Source organism: Vigna unguiculata, chromosome 6, assembly GCF_037176805.1.
Source record: "Vigna unguiculata cultivar grain cowpea cultivar isolate G323 ecotype 2 chromosome 6, ASM3717680v1, whole genome shotgun sequence".
NCBI lineage: Eukaryota > Viridiplantae > Streptophyta > Magnoliopsida > Fabales > Fabaceae > Vigna > Vigna unguiculata.
This window is the reverse complement of record NC_140797.1, coordinates 7,591,249-7,617,712: the sequence shown is the minus strand read 5'-3', so window position 1 is coordinate 7,617,712 and position 26,464 is coordinate 7,591,249. Positions and strand designations below refer to the sequence as shown.

Sequence of the window (26,464 nt, the reverse complement as noted above, 5' to 3'; positions counted from 1 at the left end):
AAACCCAACAAGAGTCCCACCCTTACTTGTTCACTAAAACCCGGTAAGAGCATAACTTTCCCTAAGCCTCACAAGCAACATTCCTTGCCTGCTCAACAAAATCGAGCAACGACATTATTACTAAGCTTAGATCAACGTCTTATAGTAACCCAAAACTTTATTTTACCCGACTCTCCAAAGTCCTAAGGGTAAAATAACAACTCCTTTTACTCGACTCTTTCTAGTCTTTTGAGTAAAAGTACAACCTGGTTTCAATGGTATGAATGAATTTCGAGCATACATAACACAAACTAACATAACATGCTTTACTACTCCAAAAACAATAAATTTGGACTTTACCTTATTGTTGTCGTGGCACTTCATATTCTTCCCCGTTCAGGGCAAGATTTCACGTAATGACCTGACTTACGACAATTGTAGCACTTCTTCTCTTCCGGCTTTGCTCCCGAAAGTTTCGGACAAACTCGCCGAAAATGGTCTCCCTGCAATCAAAACACTTCACCGTCCCCTATCCTTCACGTTGAGGTCTAGTGTAGGGTTTCTCTTGTCGTTCCTCGCCTATGCTACTGTTCTTAGGATGTGCTCTGATGACCCGACTTGGGTCCCTCTCTAGTCGTTCCACCATCTTTGCATGTTCCACCAATACAAGGAACTCTCGGATCCTCAAAGGTACGAGGAATCGCCGCAACTCATGGTTCAGACCGCCCTCAAATTTTCTGCAGCGCCATTCTTCATTGACAGTCTGTAAGTAGAACCTCACCAAATACTCAAACCTGTCAGTATATGCCTGCACCGTCATAGTCCCCTGTTGCAAAGTAAGGAACTCCGCTTCCCTCTCATATCTGGCACTATCTGGAAAATATTTCTCCAAAAATCGTGCCCTGAAGTTAGCCCAAGTCAACTGCTCTTCGCGGGTCTGCATCAGTTGCTGCATCCCCACCCACCAGTACTTAACGTTTGCCACAAAAAGGAATGTGACGAAGGTCAACTTCTGTGCATTAGTTCACCCAATCGCTCGACATATCTTCTCACACTCCCTCAGCCATGCATCTGCCTCGTCTGGAGTGGCATTGCCAGTGAACTTAACTGGCCTATGCCTCATGAAATCTTCCATAGTCACGGGACGAGTAGGTGCGACTCTGGCTTTAGGTTGCGCTGCATTAGGTTGCATCACGTCCACCATCCGATGAATTGCATGTGCAATCTCATCAGCCCCAGTATTATCCCTTCTTCTCTTGTTTGCCAAAGCTTGTGCAGGCCACATTTAAGCTGGATGAAACCACACCACTTAAGTCATGACTATGAAAAGAGAAGGTTTAACAAAAAAATTATTAACACATTGACTCGTAAGCGGAACACGATAAGCTCACTCCCCATAGACCCAAAAATCTTTTGAAAACCATGGCTCTGATACCAAATGTAACATCCCATCCGGATATTACGAATTTAAATAATAAAATCAAAACATAATAATAATACTTCATTTATTATAAATCATTTCCCAAAAACTGCGGGAATTTAAAACTTTATTACACTGATAAAACCAAATCCAATCAAAATATTTATTAAACACAATACATTATCAACTCAGTCTCATCATAAAACCAAGTTCTGTAATTCAAATGACTACAAGAAAATCCTTAAAACTCATAAAAATGATAAAATGTTGCCATAAAGTTTCACAACTAGCCCACACTTTGGCTCTATGCTCCACCAGTACCACCTGCAACATCATCTGCTCCCGTGTACCGCGTACGCGATCATCACTAAACACACGCAGATAGGGTGAGCTAAAGGAATATAAACATATGCAACAATTTATATAACTAAACATACACATTAAAGGAACTCCATCCTTTGGTCTCATCACACATGGCCACCACCATTTAATCCATGTTCTACATCTTTGGTTGATAATCTCAAGCTATCGTTGTTGTCCAACCTATAAGCCACAACTTATAGAACACATGCGGGAACACTCGCTATTACGAGCCACAACTCAAAGAATGCTCGTATTACCCTCCATCCTGAGCCATAACTCCAAGAATACTCCAGCATCTGACCTTTGAGATATCGCCCAAAGTCTCGTAGACCACGCACATCCAAAGCAAGCAAAACACAATGTCTGCTTCATCAAAAATCGCTTGGCGCTCCACAGGAGTCGCCAAGCGGAAAGGCTTCCAGACCACCTGGCGGAGGACACGTTTCTCCAGGCGCCAAGCGCCTCTAATGCTATTGTTTCTACAAGTATCGCATGGCGGTATAACCCTTATCGCCAAGCGCTACACGCTTCAACTCTCTACTGGTTTTGTAGCTATCGCGTGGCGGTTAAACACCACCGCCAGTCACTACACCAGTACTTGCGCAGTACTGGTTTTTAAGCACCCAGAACAAGTAAAATCAATCCATTCACATTTCATATATATATTCACCTTTTAAATCCATGCTAGCATTCAATTCTAACTTATGAATAACGTATGCTCAAACAAGTATAAGCAGCAACACTCTAACGATTTATGCACATGATCCTATGCACCCATGAAATTAATATTGACACACCTGCCTTCATCAATAACCAATTCACCACATGTGACTAACCCAAAGGAACATTCAAATTGATTGAGACTTACCACATAACCCAATCATGCTTCATTAGAAGTTACAGGGAATTATCAAGAGGTTATTCATGCATTTTAACGACTCCAAAATCAACAATACGAAAAACAACGTTTTTCGTGAATCAGAGCACCACACATCATTGGTATGATGCCTGGCGGCCAAATGGGTTCCGCCAGGCGGTTCCTCTAGTTCCAAGAATCCAGCAGCTCTTCCCTTGTGCCTGCGAACCTCAGTTTTTTCCCAGTTTCCCCTGGCATGCGAATTTCCATAAATTCTCACGCAATCCAACGTCTAATTATAATTATTTGTATACTCAGCGCATCCATTATCAATTTTCTGAATTAGTTCAAACCCCAATTATTCTCGTAACATTCAACCCCAAGGGTTTCAACTCTAACTAAAGTTCATAGCAATTTTATCGACTTTCATCTTCAATCCCATGTAATTCCACTTACGCAAACATCCACTGATCGATTAACATTTAAGGAGGTTGTTTTCCTCAATCAACTGAACCCAGAACCCCAATTTCATCAAAATTGAGCAATGATGCTCGCATTGCCTGGCGGGTCAGTCACTTTCGTCACGCCCTTCATCAGTGAAACCCAAAACTAGGTGATAAGTAACGCATTGCCTGGCGGCTCCTAGCTTACCGCCAGGCAGTTCCTTGTAGGAACCTAGGAAATGCTCATAATTAGTATGAGTCGCCTGGCGGCTTTGAATGCCCGCCAGGCGGTTTCTGGAAAATTTCCAGAAACCCATACTTTCAATTGCGACAACCATTATTCATACATATACATGCCATTCATAAAACAATTAAATTTAAAATGCAAGACTAACGTGTTATAGCTCCCCTAACCTGGATTCCTCGCTTTGAAATTGATTACTCGCGTTTTGCCTTGGTTCCACAATGATTTTCTCCCTTGCCTCCACTCAACCACACGTAGCTGCCTTCCCTTTCTCTCAATTAGCACAATGTATGCTCTGTTAATCCACCCCTCACAGCTCTCACAAAAACTATTCAAGAAAACTAACTCACTTTCCCTTAATGGTCTCTTTAAACATGGCATATGGTGGTTAATGCTGGAAAACGAATTTCCATCATTAAGAGGTGTAATTGCCTTTCAAAAGCCATTACTTCATGAGTTTTCCAGCCCCTCTTGGCTTCTAGGATTTCCTTACCCTTTCACATTCATGCCAAAAGAAATTTTGGCAAAAGGAAAGTTTAATGTCGATTCACCAAGATTCAAACCCATAACCATGCCAATGTCACATCAATGCACAACCACTCAACCAATTCATGTTTCGTGATAATTCCTATAAATATAGGATTAAATTATAACTCATTATAATCAAGCATATTATTAAAAAATAATAAAATAAATGTATATAATGGCATACATAGGACTTGAACCCAAGTCCTCTCAACACACTAAGTACTCTCAACCATTTGAGCTAGTACTTTTCCAGTCATAAACCTTAACATTAAATACCATAAAGGCTTCCACTAACCGCATTTATTAATTATTTATTTATTTAATTAATTAAATTTCACGGGTCCTACAACATAGGCTGAGTCAATATTGTTTTCTGATTTTGTTGCTTTGTACGAACCAAATGATTTGTCATTTCCAAAGTATCCATGTGTATTCCACTATTCTGTGACTGTTATGCAAAGTTATTATGTTGTTCATGTGCATCTATGCTTGCTGAAAGCAATTTATTCTTGCTGATTTTGGAATCATATATATGTTGATTTGAATCATCTATGTGCAGTTTGCCTTTGGCACAATTTCCGTGAACTCTGATGCATCATTCTGCTATTTCACTACACTAGTTATGCATTTCTTTATTGATTCTTGATTGCAATCTGGTTCACATTTGTGCTTTTTTTTGCCATTAGTTGATATTGCAAGTTGTTTCATATTGACTGGATTCTGGTTGACTCAATTTTGCTGCATACAGCTGAGTTATATCAATTGGCCGATAGTTTCCTTTCTTGTATGTCTGTTTCAATTGTTTTTAAGTTGAATCAACTTTGAACTCTGTCATGTTCAATTGATACCTGAATTGGAATTGGAACACTGAAATTTTGTGAGTTGCAGTCAAAAGATATTTGATCGTTTGAAAAGAAAAGAAAGAAAGTCAATGGTACAGATTTTTCTTGAGACAGAAAAAGAATATGGCAATAACCTAAAAAACATTATTGGTATTTGACATTGATTGTTTCATTCGTATGCTAAATGTGTAGCACAGTTCACAACGTTATTGCTGCCATCTTCAATTTCATTTGCATGTGCTCATGATTCAACTTAGTTTGAGTCTTTGTTTGATTTTGGTTTTATTCATCTTATTCTAGACATAGTCACTAGGTTAACTTTTGAGTGCCACCTTTATTTCTTAGCTTGTTTTCTTGCTTGTCTTCTTTGATTACTCTTTGAGTTTGTCCGTATAATCCATCACTTTTCTTGATTTTCTGATTTTTACTCTCAAGTGGAAGATTACTTGTTTTCTCTAGTTTTAGTTGTCTTTGCATCTCACTGTTTTGGCAGTCGTTGTAGGTGAAGCCTCTTCTTGAAGGTGGAGTTGTGAGTGATTCTATTGTGGGAGTAAACTACTGAGACGAAGAAGGAGTGAGCTGGGACTTGAGAGCTTCAAAGTGGAATAAACATACTTCAGGGATGACCTTTTGGAGGCTGGACCAAAAGCTATATTGAGAGCAACCAGCCTAGTGTTCTTTTATTTTTTGTGCTATTTTGTTTTGATGTCACGACTTTTATGTTGTAATTTTTTTTATTTCAATTTTTCCCTTTCATTTGGTTTAGGTGGGAAAATGCTTTAGAGTAATCCCATCCTTAGCATGGTTTGTAATAGTTTTAATCGTGTAGTGTGAGGTTCAAGGGGTTCCAAAGGCCACTTCCTTCTTCACTTAGGAGTTAATTTTCGTCTAGTTTATGTTCTCAGTCTTTATGTTTTCAGATTTTATGTTTTTTGTCTTTATGTTTTAAATGTCCAGGTTCTGTGTGTGATGTGTATGTTTGACTTTTTGTTTTAGGTCACCGTGATATCTAGGTGTCATTCTTTTAACACCTAGTTGACCTTATTTTGGTCTTTCGATTTTAATTTGTCCACACACTTTGAAAAAATTGTTTTTCACAATCAAACTGTTTTTCCTAGAATTTTCATTGAGAATTTTGTGAAAGTTGTTTAGAGATCTTTGGCTAGGAAAGGCTTGGTTTCTAAGCCTGTACAAGAGACTCACCTCCCTTTCCTGGGAGTATTTATAGATCACTTTCACCTCATTTTCTCTTTAGGAATTCTTCAAGTATCTTGTCAAAAATTGTTTTGATACAAGGGTTTCAAAAACATTTGAAAATGATTTTTCCTTACAATAATGTGCATTTAGGTAGGCATAGTAGTGTGCATTTAAGTAGGCATAGTAGTCATGAGTTGCATCATACCATTCATAGTGACATTCCATTCTTGAGGGAAGATATATGACCAATATTATTTAGAGATTGGATGTGGGATACAAAGAAGTTGGTGCAACCATTGTTTAGTAAATATAGTCAATCTGACATTCTTAGGCATATTACTTCTAGGTTTATAGGATGTGCATCTGAGTGGTGGCAAAAGAGACAGTCTAGAGTGCAAAAGGGGAGAGAATCATGCATTAACACATTTTATGAATTGAAAGCATGCATGTGGAAACATTTTATTCCCCCTTCATTTATGATAACTCGAGAGCAATAGTCTAGGATAGAAAACTTCATTGAAATAGGTGATGCATTCATCCAAAATCTTGCCAAGTTTTCTAGACAAGAAGAAGATTTTAAGAACAATCTGGACTTGCTCTTGAGCAAGCAAAGAGAGAGAGAGAGAGAGAGAGAGAGCAAAACATAAGAGAGAAAGAGAAAAGCTTGAGAAACTTCGTGCGAAAGAAAAGGCAAAAGATGAGAATCTTAGAAAAGCCAAAGAAGAGAATGAGAGAAAATATTTTAAAGAAAGAGAGAAAATAAGACAAGAGAGAGAGTTTGAAAGTAAATCACAAAAGGAAGAGTTTAAGAGAGAATTAATAGCAAAAAGTGAAACCATGGTTAGGGAATTAGTGTTTTATCCTTTACACCACCCTTCCATGGGCATCAATGTAACATCCCTATGGAATATTACTTAAATAAAATAAATAAAACAAATAAAAGGAAAAAATGAATTTAAAACGTCGCAATATTATTATTCCCAAAATGAGGGAAAATTTAAAATATTTAAACATTGCGCCAAAATTTATAAACACTAGTAGGAGAAAACATTCCAATCTCCAAAATCCAAAAACCATAAATAAAATATAGTAAAAAAAAATCTTCCTAGCTCTAATCCTAGCTAGCCCTCACTCCGTCGCCTGAGCATCCTCAGCATCACCTGTATCATCATTTGCTCTCGTGTAACGAATCACATGATCATCGCCAAACACAAACAGAAAGGGAGAGCTGATAGAAATACAATTAACATATAATATCACAAAAATATAAGTAAGACACCTATCTTATTCAATCTAATTAGTTCTTGGCCAAGACCTTAACCCCAAGACTTTTCAGCCTTCAAATCACATAAATGGTTAGCCTTGGACTCGGGAATATGATGCTCACACAAACATGCCCGCTCGTGGTCCTGCCTCTACGAACCTCTCCGCCAGTAGTCCTGCTCTACGAACCTCCCGCTCGTAGTCCTACTTTATGGACCTACCCGCCCGTAGTCCAACACATGTGATCCACCAGCCACGTACCTCCCTGCATGCAACATCTCTCAAGCGTGAGCACGGAACATACAAACCTACCTCGCTCGTATCCCTATGCAAGAGTAACTGAATATGAACCTCCCTGCTCATATCATGGCATAACATCTCCCGATCCAAGTATAGCATCATACATAAAAGCAACCCACGCAGCCAAAATTGTAGCAGAAACTCCTGGCGTAGCCGAAGTGCCACTAGGCGAAATTTGCAGAGACTGCCTAGCGGTACAATCCCCTTCGCCAGGCGCCAGGCTTACACGCAAAGTCCTTGTTTCACTGTTATCGCCTGGCGGGTCACCCCTTGCCGCCAGGCGTCGCTCTCTTGCAGACCCACTGTTGTGGTGTCTATCGCCTAGCGGACCACACTCTGCAACCAGGCGCACGCATGACGGTGTCTCTCCCCTGGTACACTAATCACCTGGCGCACCCACTTGTGCAGTCTGGCGCCATATCAGTAGCAGAAAACTTTTGTTCTAGTCCTCAAATGGTCTGACTTGCGGTATACTGCACTCCCCAAAGACTCAAACGGACCCTCCTCCATCACGGTTACATTATGGGTAATATGTACTCTCATATGTTCTTGCCCCTACCCCATACCATTGTTAATCCATCCCTTCAAGGTTTCTTAAGCTGCCAAGGCTTTAACATAGTATAGTAAGTATCTCCATGTCTATGGTAATAACCAACAATCCACTATCATAAGTCAGACATTCCTAAATGTACTGCACTGTAATGAATAAACCTCCTTCCCGATATCCTTAATTACCCTTCATAGAATTCCACATGGATGCCCATCTGAACTTACATGTTTCATCCACTTAGTACCCATCCAATTCTACCAATAGATACTATTAACTTATTCCTAGTTGCCACACCCAATATAGCATAACAATATATCACCCCTCTATGCATATGAGCCACGACTGACACATGAAGTCCATGAATTATGATCAACAATTATCAAACCATGTAAGCAAAGAACTAGGATTCCAAGACCTGAAACTTTTATTTAGAATTATCATTCTCCCTTTCTTTCCTTAACCTTCCTTCCAACACCTCATAACATGGTCATGCTTTGTAACCTATTACCATTCACATACTCAATTCCCAAAAGTATACTATCCCTTCCCGTGTCATCATTTAACTTCTAATATCACTCCCAGCCTCTTCCTTCACGACCAACCAAAATCAATGCAACATTGTGCCCTTGTTCCCGTCAACGCTTGGCGGCAGGCTACATGCCGCCAGACGGTGTATCAGATCCTGATCCAAAACTCCCTTCTTTTCACTCACGAACACCATGATTCTTCCCTAATTCGATCCAAATTCAAGTTCATGAGCAAACTACAACCTCTCATGATTTTCTATCAACTCAATCTCGATTCCTATTGAACTTTACGCATCATGAACCCTTCACTCATATCCTCGTACCCGAAAACCAGAATGTTATGAAATTCTTTGTTTTGAACGTAATTCAATTGCTCATTCCCACACATTATAATTTTCAGACATCACAAAAATAGCTAGAACATCCAATTTTTGAAGTCACATATATGCAGAAGTACATTGACACTCAGTACATCTCAATTTACCCAAAAATGCAATAAAACAGTGACCCCTCACCATATGTCGCCTGGCGATTCGGATTCACCGTCAGGCAGTTCAAGAACGAACCCAGAAAACTAGGAAGAACCAACGTGTCGCCTGGTAGTATAGGATGAACCGCTAGGCGGTTTTCGGGTAAAACCTAGAAACCTACAAAAAATAGTGCAATTAGTAGAGAATTTCATACAGTTTCAATCATACATGTCATATTACATTATATTCAATTAAAACTCAACGTAAACAACTCCCCTTACTTGATTCCTTGCTAAAACATAAATTCAATGTGTGTATCCTTCAACTAAACCCTTCTAGCCTTTGGTTTCCCTCTGACAGCGTTGTTTTCAGCCTCACCTCTCCTTCACTCAATACCACGCCTCTAAAACCCTTGCCTAGCCTTCACACGAAACAATAGCACTCCCTTTCCCCTTCCAATTGCCTTCTCTCTCTCTCACTTACTACCTTAATTAAGTGTAATTAACACTAAAACGAAAATGCTATTTAGTTTCATGTTAATGGCTAATCTTGAACCATTATTTAGTTGTCTCTAGTCCTTTAGGCTTCCCCTCTTGGCAGCTAGGGTTTGCATGCCTTTTCATTCCCATAAAAAGAAAATAAAATTAAGCTAAAAGAAAGTTCTAGTTTCTTTTCCAATAAGGTTTGAACCCACAACCCTTTAACCACAAAGTAAGTGCACAACCAATTCAACCAAATCATGTTTGTGATAATTCCTATAATTCTAGGATTGTATTATCATGTCAAGCATTCCAAATATATCAATAAAATAATGCACAAATTAAAATAACACATATTTGGCATACATTTGCCATATAGTCGTTAGTTTAGGGTTCTCGTCCCTCACCTTTCTCACCGTTAGGATTGTGTTAGACAACATTCTCCTTTCTTTCTTCCATTAAATATCTCACGGTGGCCTTCTTCTTACTATAAATGGCCAGCCATCTATTATAATCGTAGCTTAGATAAATGAGATGAGGTTTTAACCCACATTTGTCAGCTCAGCCCACCTTAGACGAGGAATCTTCCTCCTAGGGTTTCCTAAGCCACCGTGAGTGTGCGACGAGAGAAAGTCTTTTATTGCTTCATCGGCGATCTATGCTTGGATCGACGATTGGAGGCCGATTCTGTACGATGCTGGCTCCATCAGAGCATCTCCTAAAATGAAAACCAAATGCAAGACTAATGGAATACAAATGCAAGGTGGTCATTGAAGCACATGTGTCTAAATCTAGATCTAGATCTAAGATCCAAAAAAGGTGGATCACATGCCATGTGAAATGTCACACTTTCCTCATTTAACACATGTGTTAAATGTGCAACTCATGGTTAAGGCTTGATGCAAGCTTGGTCTAAACTTTTGTAATTGGGCTTGAATGGACCCAATTGTAAAAGCTAGATCAATTATGACCCAAAACTACATCTCGTAATTTTACAATTTATTGTCAAAGCATGACGTAAAAAATTGGTGTAAAAAAATAAATCTATTATAATTGACATTTAGGAAGCTTAATCTCTTCCTTGGCCCTTGGGATAAGCATTTGGAGTCCTTTAGGCCCGTTGTGGTCTTGAAGCTATTAGGCTTAAGAAAGAAGCATCATGATTGGCTTGTGGCTAGGCCCAAGTCATCAAGTCTTCCATATAATGTTTAGATCATGGATGCATACTACATTCATCATTAGAATATTCTTCACCTTTTACCAACCCAAATTTGCACAAAGACTCGAAGACAAATCTCATTGAGTTTTGTACTTCCTTCATATCCCTTAACACACTATGCCATTTGCCTTGTATGATCGCACTTACTGCGTGTTTCCACGCCCAGACAATGAATTATTTTCTACTTTGGCTTATCCTTCTAAAATGTCAACCACCCAGAATCCAACAACGATTGTACTTTGAATTTGAGAGGCAAACATCTTTGTGTTGAATGACCAATTCCCCTTCCATTATAGTTACACTTAACTTCTAGGTCATAGTTCTTAGGATAAGGTAGTTGCAATGGCTTCATGGGACAAATGGCTACCAACTTGTGACGTAGAAGATCTGGCAATAATTTTGTATATGTTACTAGCAAAGGAGTAAAATGCACAAAGTTCTTCCTTGTACCTTTACCTCGATTGGCATCAATTCTCCACCTTTGTTTGGGCGGATTATCTTGAACAGGCGGTGCCTGATATGCGTTTAAGCTTGAACAGGTGGTACTTGGTATGCATTCTAAGCTTGATAACCTGGTGGATTCTTTATTATACGATAAAATGGAGTAGTGTTAGCAACATATGGCCCTTGGTTATACTATGATGGATGATTAATATAACGGATTGGGTATCATTCTCCTAAGTCGCGTTAGTTTCTCCATCCTTCTTCTTTCCAACATTAAACCCGAGCTTCTTTGCATATGAATATCCAGTCGATCCATACATTATTCTCCCATTATGCAAACCCACTTCTATTAGATATGAAATGATGATTTAAGCCAAGATGGAGGGGTGAATTAGTTGTTTAAACTTTTTCGAAAGCTTAGAAGCCCTTTTGATTGATTCAAATAAACCACAAAATTTAGATGCAAAACCTACAGAATAGTACACTTTTAATCAGTCAAAAAGTACAATAGCAGATTAATTTGTTCACATGCTTATGAATTAGTTGATTAAAATTTCAAATCAATCAGATGAAATTTTGGGAAATTATGCAAAATGCAGAATTCGTAAATTTCACTCAAACGATAAACTTTTACACACAAGACTTGTTCCAAACACTATTTCTAACAGGTATGCATTATCAGATTATATAGAAACCCATTCAAACATAACAAAGAATGATGTACTTGGTTTTCTTGAGATTTTAAAGTGAGAGAGATGAAGGGAAAAAAGTGGCACATATGATTTTATACTGGTTCACTCAATCATAGAGCTACATCTAGTTTACCAGGACAACCTGAGCATGGTTTCCACTATATTTAAAAGTGTTACAAATCACACAAGGATTACACTTTTGAACAAAGAAAAACACAAAAATCTAAACTACAACCCTGCAAGAATCACACTCACAAACCTAGACTCACACTAGGGACACAACGACAGGCATAAGAACTACAAAACTTGATGGTGGCTATCCCTAGCCAACCATACACGAGTTCTTCAAGCTACTTCCAAGCCAAAATGCCTCCAAGATCAACCAAAATCTTTAATCATCACCTTAAAATTGTGTAATTTAGAGAGAGAGAGAGAGTTTTCCAGTGATGAATGACAGGTTTTCGCACTCAAAAGCTCATAATCTTGTCTCTACTAACAACTTCAACTCTCTCACCAATTGGCACAATGTTTGTAAAGTTCGAAGACACATTCCCTATCATATGTTCATAAAAAGGTGACTACATAGTGCCTATGAACATAGCCACCATTTCCTTATCATACAGAGGCGGTTCCACCTACACAACTACTTCCCTCCACCTCTGAGCATACTCCTTAAAAGTTTCCCCATCCCTCTTAATCATATTTTATAATTGTAATCGGTCAGAGGCCATATCGAGATTATACTAGTATTTCTTTATGAAGGCATCTACCAAGTCCTTCCAAGAACGAATTTGAGGAGGTTAGAGGTGCATATACCAGTTGTAGGCCATCCGAGCTAAACTATCTTGAAAGAAATGGATTAGCATTTTATCATTATGAGCGTGAGTTGGCATCTTTCTGCAGTACATAATCAGTCATACGACTTTTAGGGCAAGTAGTCCCTCTATATTTCTTGAACTCTGGTACCTTGAACTTTGCTGGTATTACCACATCCGGAACCAGGCAAAATCCCGCAACATCTCTTAAGCCATAATTCCCCACTCCTTCGATGGCTCACAATCTTTCCTCTAAGACTTCCAACATCTTGTTTACCTTATCATCCTCCACCATTTCCTCCAAAATCCTAACATGAACTGATAATTTTGGTTAAAACTCTTCCCTAGTTAGCATATGAACCCCTTTCGTCAAAATAGACAATCGCGATTCGTGGATACCACCATGCTTTTCACTACTATTCACTTGTTGTGTATCATCATTCACTTTCACTGTATTGGTCAATGCTTGAAGCCCTTCTAAGTATTCTACCATATGAGGAGTATACTCGGAAGGAAGACTGTATTGTGGAAAAATGTGAACTCCCCCATTGTCCTATGGATTAGCATTCTGCCATTTCCCCCTTCTGTTGTTAAATCATGTAGGATAGGAAGATACCCCTTCTTTAGCTTTGGAAGTTAAGCCTTCTAACTTCTTTTTTATCATGTTCAATGCTTCCATGATTGCAGCCATCTGCTCTTTCATAGAGTTCATATCAGCCTTCAGATTTTCATGAGCCAGTTATAGGTTTTCCATTCTTTATGTTGTTGCACAAGTCCTATAAGGGTGTCGTGAAACAAGTGGTTTTTATTGATTCATTATTTTTAAATCGGCAACTGTTAAATATGAATGATATGAGTATATGAAAAACTTGAAGGAAAACTTGATTATTATTATATCATTCTTTGTTATTCCTATTTTGAATTGATATCTTGTAAGTCGTACGCGCATAAAAGTAAAGAAAAAGAATCATGAACTCAAATCACATTTCGTTCATATGAGAATCAAGTCTTTACAAAGTATGTCTGTCAAGAGGAAACATCAGCTAGATTATGCTCTAGTACATCAAGATTGTTGAGCAATCATCTTCATCATTTCTATTATTTCTCTATAGCAAGCAAACAACCGGTGAATCTCAGCAGGAGTAGAAAAAACATCAACTCTCTCCTCAACACGAGCCAAAATGAATGAGAGGTCCTAACCTCCTCTGACCACTATGGCAAACCGATCCTTCCAAAGTTGGCCTTCTTCTTTCATATCCCTGATCATTTTCTCTTTCTCACACAACTCATCTTCCTTACTCAACGACTACCATTGTTCATTAGTAGGATGTCCTCATACATATTGGTCGGTTCCTGCTTTTCCTTTGCAACTCGCTCTTCATAGTCACTGATCATTTCCTCCATACGTTGCTTGGCCTCTTCTAACTACTTTCCCATGTCATGCTGAGCTACCTTAGCCTCCTTCAACGAGTCTACTAGTTGCTTGTTTTCTCTTTTTGCTCGAATTTTTTTCTTTCTCTTTAGCTTCCCATTAACGTTTTTGTCCTCAATGCTCCTCTTGCCATCTGGCTACATTTCTCCTTGACCTTAATGTGCTTTAAAGCCCTTTCTACTATTTTCACCTTTTCGGTATTTTCCTTCTTCAATTTCGCATTTCTTCTTAATTTCCTTCACTTTCTCTTCTAGCTTCGTCCTTTTTTCCTCGACCTCTTTCAAAGCCGCCCTTAGTTTCAGCAACTCTTCACTCTACCTTAGCTCTTCTACTCTTTGCTCCTCGAGCTCCTCTACTTGCTTGTCCATCTCGGGAAATGGCAAACCCACTATGCTGACCCTTTCCTTCAGCCACTCGTCATAGCCACCTCTCTTCATCTCTTCTTTTGCTCTTTCTTTCATATTTTTCTTGCCTACTCGATCCCAAGCACGACACACTATGTTTATCATTTCTCCATTCCTCAAGCTTGGTACCAAGAAAAGGGTTGTGATCTCCTCAGAAAGTAGACCTGGTATAGCATATATGTGTTGTCTCATCCCTATCACAGGGTTGTAATTAATGCACGCCTTGGTCCCCATGAGAGGCACATTAAGGAAATCTCTGCAGTGTCAAATCATTTCATCTATGTTGTTTCACTTTGGGCACCACCTGACATAGCTCTGTCCCACAACCACCAAATGAGAGTGCCAATCCAAATCACCCTTAATGCTACGGTCTTTAAATTCCTCAATCGGGCATCCAGATTTGTCACCATGTTTAAAGGCATGAATGGCCATCCAGATATACAATACAAGTAAACAGCATAGAAACCTTTCATTCTTCTTCTAATAACAAACCTTCAAGGTATGAAGAGTATCTACTAAAAGAATAATTGTCGAGCTCTCTTTTCTGTACCTATAAGCCATGAATGCATTTATTGTCGCCATATCCATCAAGGGAATAAGACCACTCCATATATCATCATAGCCAGCACATCCATATAAATTCCCCATTCTTCTTTTACAACCCTTCTGAGCCATATCTTCTAAGTAAGATAGAGGAAACCATTCAACATTAATTCTGACCTGCTACTTCTTTATCAATTCACTTTCCTCTACTTGTAACGCTGAAGCGAGTCTCACAAGTGACGGGTAATGGCCTGAAAACAAGTAAGGCTTTCTACCTTCCAATGGGCACCTCAGAATCCGTTCCACTTCCTCAATAGTAAGCGCTAGCTAGAAATTTTTGAAGGTAAAACACCTCAATGGACCTCAATGGCGGATCATAGTACTGGATCAGAGTTTCGATCGCTTCAGTGGGCACCTCTACCATAGCCAGGTCCAGTATATTCCCATATAAACTCATGAAGCTCCTAGACTACTACTTCGTCATCAACTGGCTAGTAACCTTTAGCCTCTGCACCTCTGACTTTTGTATTTTAGCAAAAACATGTCTCTTCCGAGGAATAGAAATCTGATTTGACTCCATCATTGCGCATACAACTTATAAGATTAAGAAACCTATTTAATGCAAAAAATATGAAAGAATGAAAATTGATTTAACAAAACGTGTGACTTATACAATCATAGCACCATGTTATGCAAATGTATGTTTTTTGCAAGCAACAGGAATACAAAATGAATATTGTAATGTAATAAACACGTGCTCCGACTCTTGCTCCGACTTTGTATCCTATTAGGTGCAAGGAGAACTTATTTTGGGTTTATGGACCTTTAGATGATTCTTTCATGGATAACTCTAAATAACCTCACCTACCTCTAGAAAGTTAACCTTAGTACATAATCCACAACGATAGACGACCTAACAGATGTGGAATGTCAAGAGGAAGCAAACTTTAGATGAAATCTTCACAATAACCAAGTAGATTCGAGATCTAACATGACAATCGTTGGACCTCCACTCCCTATGACTCACTCAGACCTAGGTATAGCACCCAACATCTCATTGAATGAGCTAGCCTAAACAGTATAATGTGTGCTAGGAGCAACCTAACACTACCCAAAGCCAGTACTTGTAAAACAGCTAGAAAATTTGCCAAACAGATATAGACAAATATAGCAATTGTCATATATCCTAAGGTTCTATGATTTCACAATAAAATCATGACATTGAAGTAAAGTATGATATTAATGCCAATACGAATGAGCACACCAGTACACCTATTCACAATATAATCACGATGCCAAAAGAAATATGGCATCAATACAAATATGACTAAACAGACCATTTTACAATCACAATACACCTGTTTCACAATACACCTGTTCACAATCACCATACACCTGTTTCACAATCACAAAACACCTATTTCACAATATATTTATTTCACAATACACTTGTTTCACAATGCACTTGTTTATAATATATAAGAAATATGAATAAAGACCTTTATATAAGAAAGTCTATATAAACTGGGAAAAAATATTTTAAAGACAACAAATATTTTGCACACTCAACTAATAGGATTGACTCTCGAAATTTTTCATTGGAGTCGTCATCTGTCGCAACCTCGAAAATACGTGATGGGATGGAGAGAAGTCGCCACCATAGTTTTGGGAAACTATGGAAAACCTAAAAATGGTTTGTGAAACCAGATCAGGTCCGAGAGTCGGTTACGTGTAAAGAAGGTATTAGCACCCCACACATATGTTCTAAGACGGTTCCTTTTAATTAAGTGTGCAAAACTAATATAATTTTAAAATATGTTTTTCCCAAAGAAAATCAAATAAAACATATTAATATGAATGTAGAAAATATTTTTTAAATTTTAATTGGGTCCGACAAGATGTTTGACCTTACTCCTATGTATTCTCATAAAAATGAGAAATCTGGGTTACATAGTTCTATTTCAAACAAATTAATTAAAACTTTGATTAATATCATTTTTTTTAATTTTTAATTTTAATATATTTTTATATTTATTAGGTTTGTTTGACACTCAACATAAAAAAGTTAATTATCAAACAAACCTGATGCTAACACGATAATCAAAATTTATTTAAATCGAATAAAAATTATAATTATCACGTAAGTCTGAGGCTTAACATGATAATTAAATTATATTTAAATCGAGTAAAAACTATAATTAGCAAGTAAGTGTCATACTTAACATGATAATTAAATTTTATTTAAATTGAATGAAAATTATAATTATCAAGTAATTTTGAGACTTAACATGATCATTAAATTTTATTTAAATTGAATGAAAATTATAATCATCGAGTAAGTCCAAGACTTAACACCAGTGCAGGAAGGGCCTTTGGCAGCGGTTGTTTTTAATATTCTGCACCGGTTCGGGAACCGAAGCATATTGGGGCGAGGCCAAAAGGTCATAGCTTTTGGCCTCGGTTAAGAACCGAAGCCATAGAGGGAGCTTCTGCCTCGGTTTTCACTGCACCCGAGGCCATAGACCTTGCCTTTTGCCTCGGTTTTCACTGCACCCGAGGCCATATGGGCCTTTTTTCTTTTTTTTTTTAAATTCGAGAACCCTTTTGGCCTCGGTTTTTGGTGCACCCGAGGCCATATGGGCTTTTTTTGGCCTCGATTTTTGTTGCACCCGAGGCCATATGTGTTTTTTTTTTTTTTTTTTTTTTTAAATTCGATACTCTTTTGGCCTCGGTTTTGGCTTCACTCGAGGCCAAAAGCACCGTTTTTGCTTCGGTTCTGGTATGAACCGAGGCCTAATACTCTGTTTTTTTTTTTAAATGCAGTTTCTGTTTTGGTGTTATTACCACATTTAAACCTGCAAATTTTGTTCAGCACCCAGCACATACCAGAATAGACCAGAACAAAATATTTTAAAACACATCCACAATTCAAATTCATTTAAAAGACAATTACAAATCATTTACAATCAAGATACATGTTCTAATCAATAGTATTGTACATTTCAATTATATATTTGGCACATGCTATCCTACCAAACTTGATGGACTTTGCGGGAATTGCTGCAGGACTCTTGAATATCTACAAAATAATAGATTAAGTTAAGTTAGTATATAAAAAGGAAATATTGCAAAGTATTCATTTTAATTCAAATATATATTACCGTTTCCCAATTTGTTGTAATACGAGCACGCACAGTGGTTGTCATCCATTGCATTATATAGTAACCGCACTCATATGAGCCGGTTTGTCTATTACACTACATTATATTAACAACGTTACAATTAATTAATGAAGAAAATCAAGCAAACAATCATGAAGATATGGATAGAAATATCAAACCTGGAGAGAACACCATACAAGACCCTTTGCCTTAGTCGTTGATCTCCCTAACAACATGTTATGTGCAGCAATTGAACTATGATATAGGGAATAAGTTAGGATATTTTTATATAACATGTCATATTCATAAGATTGATATTGAGGTTCTTACCAATCTATCACTTGTCTAAGATGGTTGGGGGGAGGGCGATGCAAAGAGCAAAACCACACAGCAAGGTTCTCCCTTAGGGAAACCACAAGTAACTGCCAATGACGCCTGATAAGAAAATAAATTCATTGTTATGCATTAAAATGACTTATTATATTCATAAGTTAACAAAAATGATTTACCCAGCAAGATAAGGGACAAAATAAATTTCTTTTCCACGTTGAAGCATTTGGTCACATATGCTTGGATGTCATCAAACTTGTTGCCTTCATGGGTGAGTTGGGGGTCTATAAACCCATATACATCATTCAGCCCCATAGTTTCAGTGACACCAGACAGATACCTAAACCAAAAATTGATTTGATATAAGTAAATACATAAATATATCAAATAACTATATATAATGACTAAAAGACTTACATCATCCATAATTGAATAATGGTAATATTGAGTTCTTCTTGTCCTCGTGCAAGCTCCAAGACATCTTGGGAATGCAAGTAAAGTGGGATGTCAAGATCTCTCCCAAAAATGTTAGCATCCCAAGGAACCTGCATCGGCTTATCAGCTATGATTTCTGCAAGTTGGAGCAATGCACCAAGAGGATCATCCAAAGAGAGAAGAATCTTCTTTGATTGAGGTTTTTCCTATATTGATGCAATTTCAGTTAAAATGGAATATAATTTAAGTTTGAATATAATAAACATGTAAACTTAAAAATGTTGTATATTTGTGGGTTTAAGAGTCTGTACCGGGGGGTCATTATCAACCAAATCTCTAGGCCAGGCGAGGAAACACTGCAATGCCTGTGCCACAGTATACACCTCATCTGTTGGCACAGGAACTAAAGCATACGGCATGAGAACCTCCTCTACCGTGACCTTAACCTCATCCTCTGATAACTCCATGCCATGAAGAACTGTGGCTGCCTCAAATACTTTTCCACGAGCCACTAGTGTCTTCTCTGTACCATCCCAAATATATAGCTGACATGGATGAGTGTCATCCATGTCATCCCCGGGTGGAGCTGAACAACTCCCCTTTCCGCTTCTACCTGTTAGAGCCAACGATTTATTAATGTTATTCAATTACTTTATTAAATATCATTTATTCAATTCATAACTTATAGAAAACAAATTTACCCGTGGGAGGCACAAATGGGTCTAGTTCTGGCGGATGATCCACGGGGCGAACGAATGCCATAATGCTCAAATTGGCGCATTAGTTCTTCTCTCACTTGCGCCGTGATCATTTCCTTTAGTCTTTGTTCATAATCAGCACCATGACTGCATGAAGACTGACGAGAGGAGGAACCAAAAAATTGGCGTATGCCGACTCCTGATCCAGCACCACGCACACGTCCAGGGTGCTCAGGTCGTCCAATTGCAGCAGCAAGTATGTCATGACGACCTTCTGGAATGAATCCTCCTTGGGAGGTCTGCTCAACCAACGAATCCTACAAGGTAACAAAAACATTTATAAATCAAAATACAATATAAAACATGAACGAGCAATTTAGATAAGAATTGTATCTTACAATTTTCTCAGAGATTTCTCGTGCAGAGTCAGAAGTGTAGTTGCCCGATGAGCGTAAACGGGCTAACTTCCACTTCTGATGACGTGATGGTGGTGAAGGAGGCTCAGTATCTTCACCCTCAGAAGGTGGGGGCCTAGATTTTTTCTTTTCTGTCATTATCTTCTCTTCAAGTTTTCTATACCCACCACGAGATAATATGTGCGGGTTTGTATTTTGAGCACTTATGCTTTGAGCCTTTTTCCTCTTGACCTGTAACATATAAAACCCATTTTATGAATTAGTTAAAATTTTGCATAATTATCAATTGTGCTATTGATGATTTCAAATAAACATACCTGCCATCCCTCAGATGTCCGAAGCTCAAGAAACTGACGCCATGTGTCTTCATCAATCCAAGTGTATTTCAACAATGGATTTTCATTCTTTTTATGTCCAAAGACATACCTTGACGTCAACTTGGTCTTAAAACCACGAAATTTCTCAGCCACCGATGATAAACATTTTTGTCTTAAGGTCGGCACATTTGGAATATCAAATGTTAGCTGCAATATAGAAAATGTCATCAACAATATTTATCATATTATCAACAAAGTCAAAGTATAACTTTAATAACATTAATATTAGTTACCAATAAATCTTGCCATATCATTTCCCGATCAACTTCAGTGACATGATCAAAAGATGGCGTAAGGATTGATATTCTCTCTCGTGCCAACATTCCTAAATATCTTTTGAAGACGTCCCCATAACGAGCACTAGGTTCACCAGTGTCGACGTTAATATCAACATGTGTTTTCTGACCTTTAGCTCTTCTAATTAAGAGCTCTCTCAACCTAGTGGCTCCTCTAGTGGGTCTCTTAGTAGGTGCTTCATCCTCTGATGAAGTATGTTCAGCCATGTATCTGTGAAATGAAAACATAAAAAAACATTAATAAGCAACTGACAAATTAATATATAAAACATTATTTAACAAAACACCTAAATGTTAACAAGAATATGAAATTCATACATAAAGTTATTGATTGGTCATATGTATATTCCTTCATCGTGATCTTCTCGAATTGCATGTACATCATCAACTAGATGGATTTCATCAATATTTGTCGTTCTTCTAAATGGGTGGGTGACAGCAATATTAAGATCACTCATATTCTCTTCATTAGGATCAATTTGTTTTTTTCCATGAAGAGCGACAAACCAATGTTCAGACGCAGGATCTTTAACATAGAAAACCTGAGATGCTTGTTGTGCCATGATAAATGGCTCGTCTCGATAACCCACCTTTCGAAAATCCACTAGAGTCATTCCTGATTCATCTATTTTGACACCACTCTTATTGTCAATCCACTTACATTTGAACAGTGGAATAGTAAACATGGTATAATCAACCTCCCATATCTCTTGTATTACACCATAGTATGTCATTGATCCTACTACGGGATTTTGATCTTTAGATGTAGAAAATTGTAGCGACTCGGCTTCAAGACTGACTCCACTATTTTGTACTGTGCTTTTATCATCAACCATGATCTGTGAGGAACTCCTATTGGTTTTGCTTTTGCCATGTAATCTGAACAAAACTCGACACTTTCTTTAGCAATATATCTTTCAATCATTGAAGCTTCTAGACAATATTGATTTTTCACATACCCTTTCAAAATCTTCGTGTAACGTTCAATGGGATACAACCATCTTAAGTATACTGGTCCACAAAACTTGATTTCTCTCACCACATGAACAAGTAAATGTACCATGATGTCAAAAAAGGATGGAGGGAAAAACATCTCTAGCTGACACAAGATGATAACAATTTCGGCTTGAAGTTCATCTAACTTTAAAGGATCAATGACTTTGCTACAAATTGAAGAGAAGAATGCACACAAACGTGTTATAGTTTGTCTAACATTTTTGGGTAAAATTCCACGAATAGCTACAGGTAACAATTGTTGCATTAAGATGTGGCAATCGTGAAACTTTAGGCCAACAAGCTTCAAGTCTTGCATGGACACTAAACTCTGAATATTTGAAGAGTATTGTTGAGGTACCTTGACACTCTTTAAACATAAGCAAAAACATATCTTCTCTTGTCTGGACATAGTGTAACATGCAGGGGGCAAATAAATGCGCCTACCAACCTCCCTTGGGGCCAAGTCTTCTCAGATCTTCATTTCAACCAAATCCAAACGAGCATTTACTTCATCTTTTGTCTTTCTCTGAATGTTGAGTAGTGTACCAATCAAGCTATCACACACATTCTTCTCTACATGCATGACATCTATGCAATGCCTAACTTCTAACTTCGACGAATATGGAAGGTCAAAGAATATTGATTTTTTCTTCCAAGGGCTCGATGCAGATGACTTCTTTGGACGTTTTACCAAATACATGATGTACTTTATTAACTTTTTCATGAATTTCAATGCCAGTTAATGGAGTTGGTGCTTTGTCATTCTCTTGATGTCCATTGAATGCTTTCTTTAATCTTCGATAAGGATGATTAGCTTGTAAAAACCTTCGATGGCGCAGATACACGGTCTTCCTTCCATTTTTCAATTGATGAGATGCAGTGTTTTCTTCACATATAGGACATGCTTTATGACCCTTGACACTGTACCCTGACAAATTACCATAAGCTGGAAAGTCATTAATGGTGCAAAATAACATTGCATGCATCATGAAAGTTTCAGAAGCAACAGCATCAAATACTTCAACACCATCAACCCACAACACCTTCAAGTCTTCAACTAGAGGATTGAGATATACATCTATTTCATTTCCAGGCTGCTTTGGACCAGATATCATCATAGACAACATCATGTATTTTCTCTTCATGCAGAGTCCAGGAGATAAGTTGTAAATGAATAATATAACAGGCCAACAACTGTGATTTGTACTTAAATTACCAAATGGATTCATTCCATCGGTAGCTAAGCCAAAACGAATATTTCTACATTCTTCACCGAACTTGGGAAATTCCTGATCAATATTTTTCCATTGCATTGAATCAGCTGGATGACGAAGGAGTCCGTCACATCTTCTCTCAGTTGCATGCCATCTAAGGTTTTTAGCGTCTTTAGGATTTGCAAACAAACGCTTAAGTCTAGGCACGATTGGAAGGTACCAGACTACTTTCAAAGCAGATCCTTCCTTCTCTATTTGACCATTATCTTCACTGTTTCTTTTCTGCTTGTACCGTGATGACCCACACTTTGGACATTTTTTCAAATCTTCAAATTCTTTTCTGTATAATATGCAATCATTAGGACATGCGTGTATCCTTTTATACTCCATACCCATCGGACAAAGAATTTTCTTAGCATCATAGTTTCGAGTGGGTAGAGTATTTCCTTCGGGAAGAATTTCATTCAAGAGCACGAGCAATTCTGTGAAGCTTTTATCTGTCCAACCATTGGTCGCTTTCAAATTCATAAGTCTTAAAACCGCTGATAATCGCGTGAACTTAGTTGAACCAACATACAACGGAGTTTCCGCATCAGCAGACATCGTCTCATACACATGCGCTTGTGCAAAAGCTTCTGCGCCAACATCCCGTATCATGTCCTCTATATTGTCTTCTTCTACTCGCTCTTCACATCGCTCTTCACATTGCTCTTCCCGTCGCTCTTCCCGTCGCTCTTCTCGTCGCTCTTTCATGGAGGAATTGGCAAGATATTCAGATCGAGAAATAGTTGGAATGTGTATTAATTCGCCGTGCCATGTCCATATTGTATAACTTTTAAGGAAACCATCACAAATAAGATGTTCCCTAACTTGAGTTGCATTCAATTTTCTTCCATTCAAACAGTTGACACACGGACATCTGAACTTCACCTCATCATCACTTCTCCCCTCATAACGTTGCGCAAATTTTATAAATTCCTCTACTCCATTCTCATACTCAGTGCTAATACGTGGTAAATTAATCCAATCTCGATCCATACTGAAATTGCGTGATTAATTTCAGTAATCTTTGAATCAATGCTCATGTCGTAATGAAGGTGTGACCCTATCCCATTTAAGAAGATTCACTTTCTTTATTTTATTGGTACATATTACTTTTAAAATACAAATCTTAAATTTCACGAAATTTTGCCAGCATTTCGCATTGGCCTTCAGGATACACGAAATGAAAGTGATTATAAACCACAATCAAATATGCACCCGAAGATCAATACAAAACACAATTGACAAATATTCATGAATTTTAAGATCTTTATTTTAAAATATATATATATATATATATATATATATATATATATGCACTAATAAATTACTAGAAAGTGATTAATCTTCTTAAATTGTCCAATCGGACAATTCAAGATTCAATACATTTAAATTATTAGTATTGTATCCCCTTATATCTAATTTTTTTAAAAAAAGGTAGTTTTTTCAACATGAAAATTCGGGAACAATACATAATTTTCGTATTGAATCTCAAACGGGAAACTAAGGCTAACTCACAAATCAAACAAATATTTAAGTAAATAATAAACCACATATATACATATATATAACATATTACTAATACATAATAAACAACAAAATCTTACAAAATAATAGAATTAAGAACCTGGGAGCGTGAAAATTGAATGACAATGGAAGATGATGCACACCCACGATACTGAGGTCTTCAAGAGCTATAAGAGGTAATAAAATAAATAAGAGACCGTAAAAATAGCAAAAGAAAAACGCAAAAATCAACCAAAAATCTCATCAAAATGCAAAACAATTACCTAAATCATAAAAAAATATACAAAACGAAAAAAAATAACGCGTTTTGAATTTACCCCGGACAGAATTGGCGAACGAGGCGCAAGATACTCGCCGGAGCAGTCACACGGAGCAGCAGTGCAAGGTGGCTGTGGGGAACCGTGGCGAAGTGGGGCGACAAATGCACGACGGAGGGGGCGCGACGTACGCACAACGCAGCGGTGGCGCGCAGGAGGCCGCAACGAGAGCTGGACGGTGGCGCGACGGTGGCCACTTCCTTTTCGACGGTGGCGCGGTGGCTGCCTCCTTTTCGCCTGCTGTTCGGTGGCGGAGCAAGACCGGCGACCCAAACTTCGTGGACGGAGGCGCAATCGGCGATGGAGATGTCGCTGACGGAGGTCGCTGATGGAGATGGAGAGGTCGCGAGAGAGAAGATGATGAACAGTGAGGGTTCGCGCGATTTGGGAACATAAATAGAGGATATGGCCTCGGTTCTGTAAACACCCGAGGCAGAAACAGCTATAGGCCTCGGTTCTGCTCCACCCGAGGCCAAATCTTCCGTTATAGGCCTCGGTCCTTTGACACCCGAGGCCAAAAAGTGTGCTGTCAGTGGCAGTTTTGGAAATGTGGGGGCCACAGATGGGTTATAGGCTTCGGTTGGTTGAGAACCGAAGCATAAAACTGGTTATATGCTTCGGTTGATATGGGACCCGAGGCAAAATGCTGAGAATAATTTCAAAAATGCCACCGCCTCCTTATAGGCTTCGGTCCCGCAGTAACCGAGGCCTATAAGGCGAGTTAAAAACCCCATTCTGCACTAGTTTAAATTGATACTTAAATTTTATTTAAATCGAAGAAAAATTATAATTATTAAGTCTAAGACTTAACATGATAATCAATAATCTTTAATATTAAAAATTTTGACACGAAAAGAGAAAATAATTTTATATAAAACATGTAACATCAAATAAAAACATGGAAGCAATAACTATTAAAGGAGTGTAAATATCAAAATAGGTGCAAACCGTAAATGAGAGAGGTGCAAAGCATAAACTACATGAGTGCGCAAAGTAATATGAGTAGGGTGGAATTCATATGCATTAAAACTGTGGGTGCACTAAGTAAGGGGGCTTCTCCCTACACCCCAACCTTTCTCTTGTACCCCCAAAACTTTATATATTTCCAGCTTTGCCCGCGGTAAAAAAGTAATAGAGAAAGAGAAAAAACAATAAAATCCCATGCACCCCCTACCCCTGCAACGTTGCACCCCGAAAAATTCCCTTTGCAAATGTTGACATCCGGTTCGCAAATTTTAATTATGGATGTCGACATCCGTTTTCTTAATTTTTTTTGTTTTTTACCATTACGGATGTCGACATCCGCTTCGCAAATTTTAATTGCGGATATCCACATCCATTTTCTATTATTTTTTTTTTCAGTTTTAAAGCACAAAAAATTTGTGCATGGACACTGAACTTGTAGTGAAGTTAATGGTCCATAATTTGTAGTTAAAATTTTCAATTTCAGTGCAGTGGCCAAGGGATTCATCTTTTTCTATTCATGTATAGAGTTGCATCTTCACGTCTCACCCTTCTCAAGGTCATTATCACCAACCTCTCTATCGTTTTTTTCTCTTTAGATCCCAAACCCTGTTGTTTATTAAACAAAACATTTTTAAATACTCAAATTGGTCTCCTTTTTTGTTAAGTCTGGCTAAACAGT

At 38.0% G+C, this 26,464-nt stretch overlaps 2 protein-coding genes across 4 annotated transcripts; both read right to left on the bottom strand.

The window, feature by feature from the left end:
- Positions 1-508: 508 nt before the first annotated feature.
- LOC146885458 (uncharacterized) lies at positions 509-934 on the bottom strand. Its single transcript, XM_085674938.1, has one exon. The coding sequence runs from the start codon at positions 932-934 to the stop codon at positions 509-511; it is 426 nt and encodes a 141-aa protein (XP_085531064.1).
- A 17,419-nt stretch (positions 935-18,353) lies between these two features.
- LOC146885457 (uncharacterized) lies at positions 18,354-25,890 on the bottom strand. 3 transcript variants are annotated; one of them, XM_085674176.1, is made up of 7 exons: positions 24,820-25,890; positions 24,603-24,669; positions 20,661-20,934; positions 20,368-20,574; positions 20,033-20,281; positions 19,638-19,951; positions 19,416-19,549 (listed from the first exon to the last, which is right to left on the bottom strand). In XM_085674176.1, exons 3-7 carry the CDS (start codon positions 20,928-20,930, stop codon positions 19,546-19,548), a joined length of 1,044 nt encoding a protein of 347 aa, XP_085530302.1. In that variant the 5' UTR covers positions 20,931-20,934; positions 24,603-24,669; positions 24,820-25,890; the 3' UTR covers positions 19,416-19,545. The 3 variants fall into 3 exon arrangements, 2 of the variants coding, with proteins under 2 accessions (XP_085530303.1, XP_085530302.1); XR_014995461.1 differs by lacking the exons at positions 20,033-20,281; positions 20,368-20,574; positions 20,661-20,934; positions 24,603-24,669; positions 24,820-25,890 and adding exons at positions 18,354-18,426; positions 18,502-18,606; positions 18,681-18,841; positions 18,919-19,142 and having other exon boundaries at positions 19,248-19,549; positions 19,638-19,847; XM_085674177.1 differs by lacking the exons at positions 20,033-20,281; positions 20,368-20,574; positions 20,661-20,934; positions 24,603-24,669; positions 24,820-25,890 and adding exons at positions 18,452-18,606; positions 18,681-18,841; positions 18,919-19,142 and having other exon boundaries at positions 19,248-19,549; positions 19,638-19,847.
- Positions 25,891-26,464: the final 574 nt, after the last annotated feature.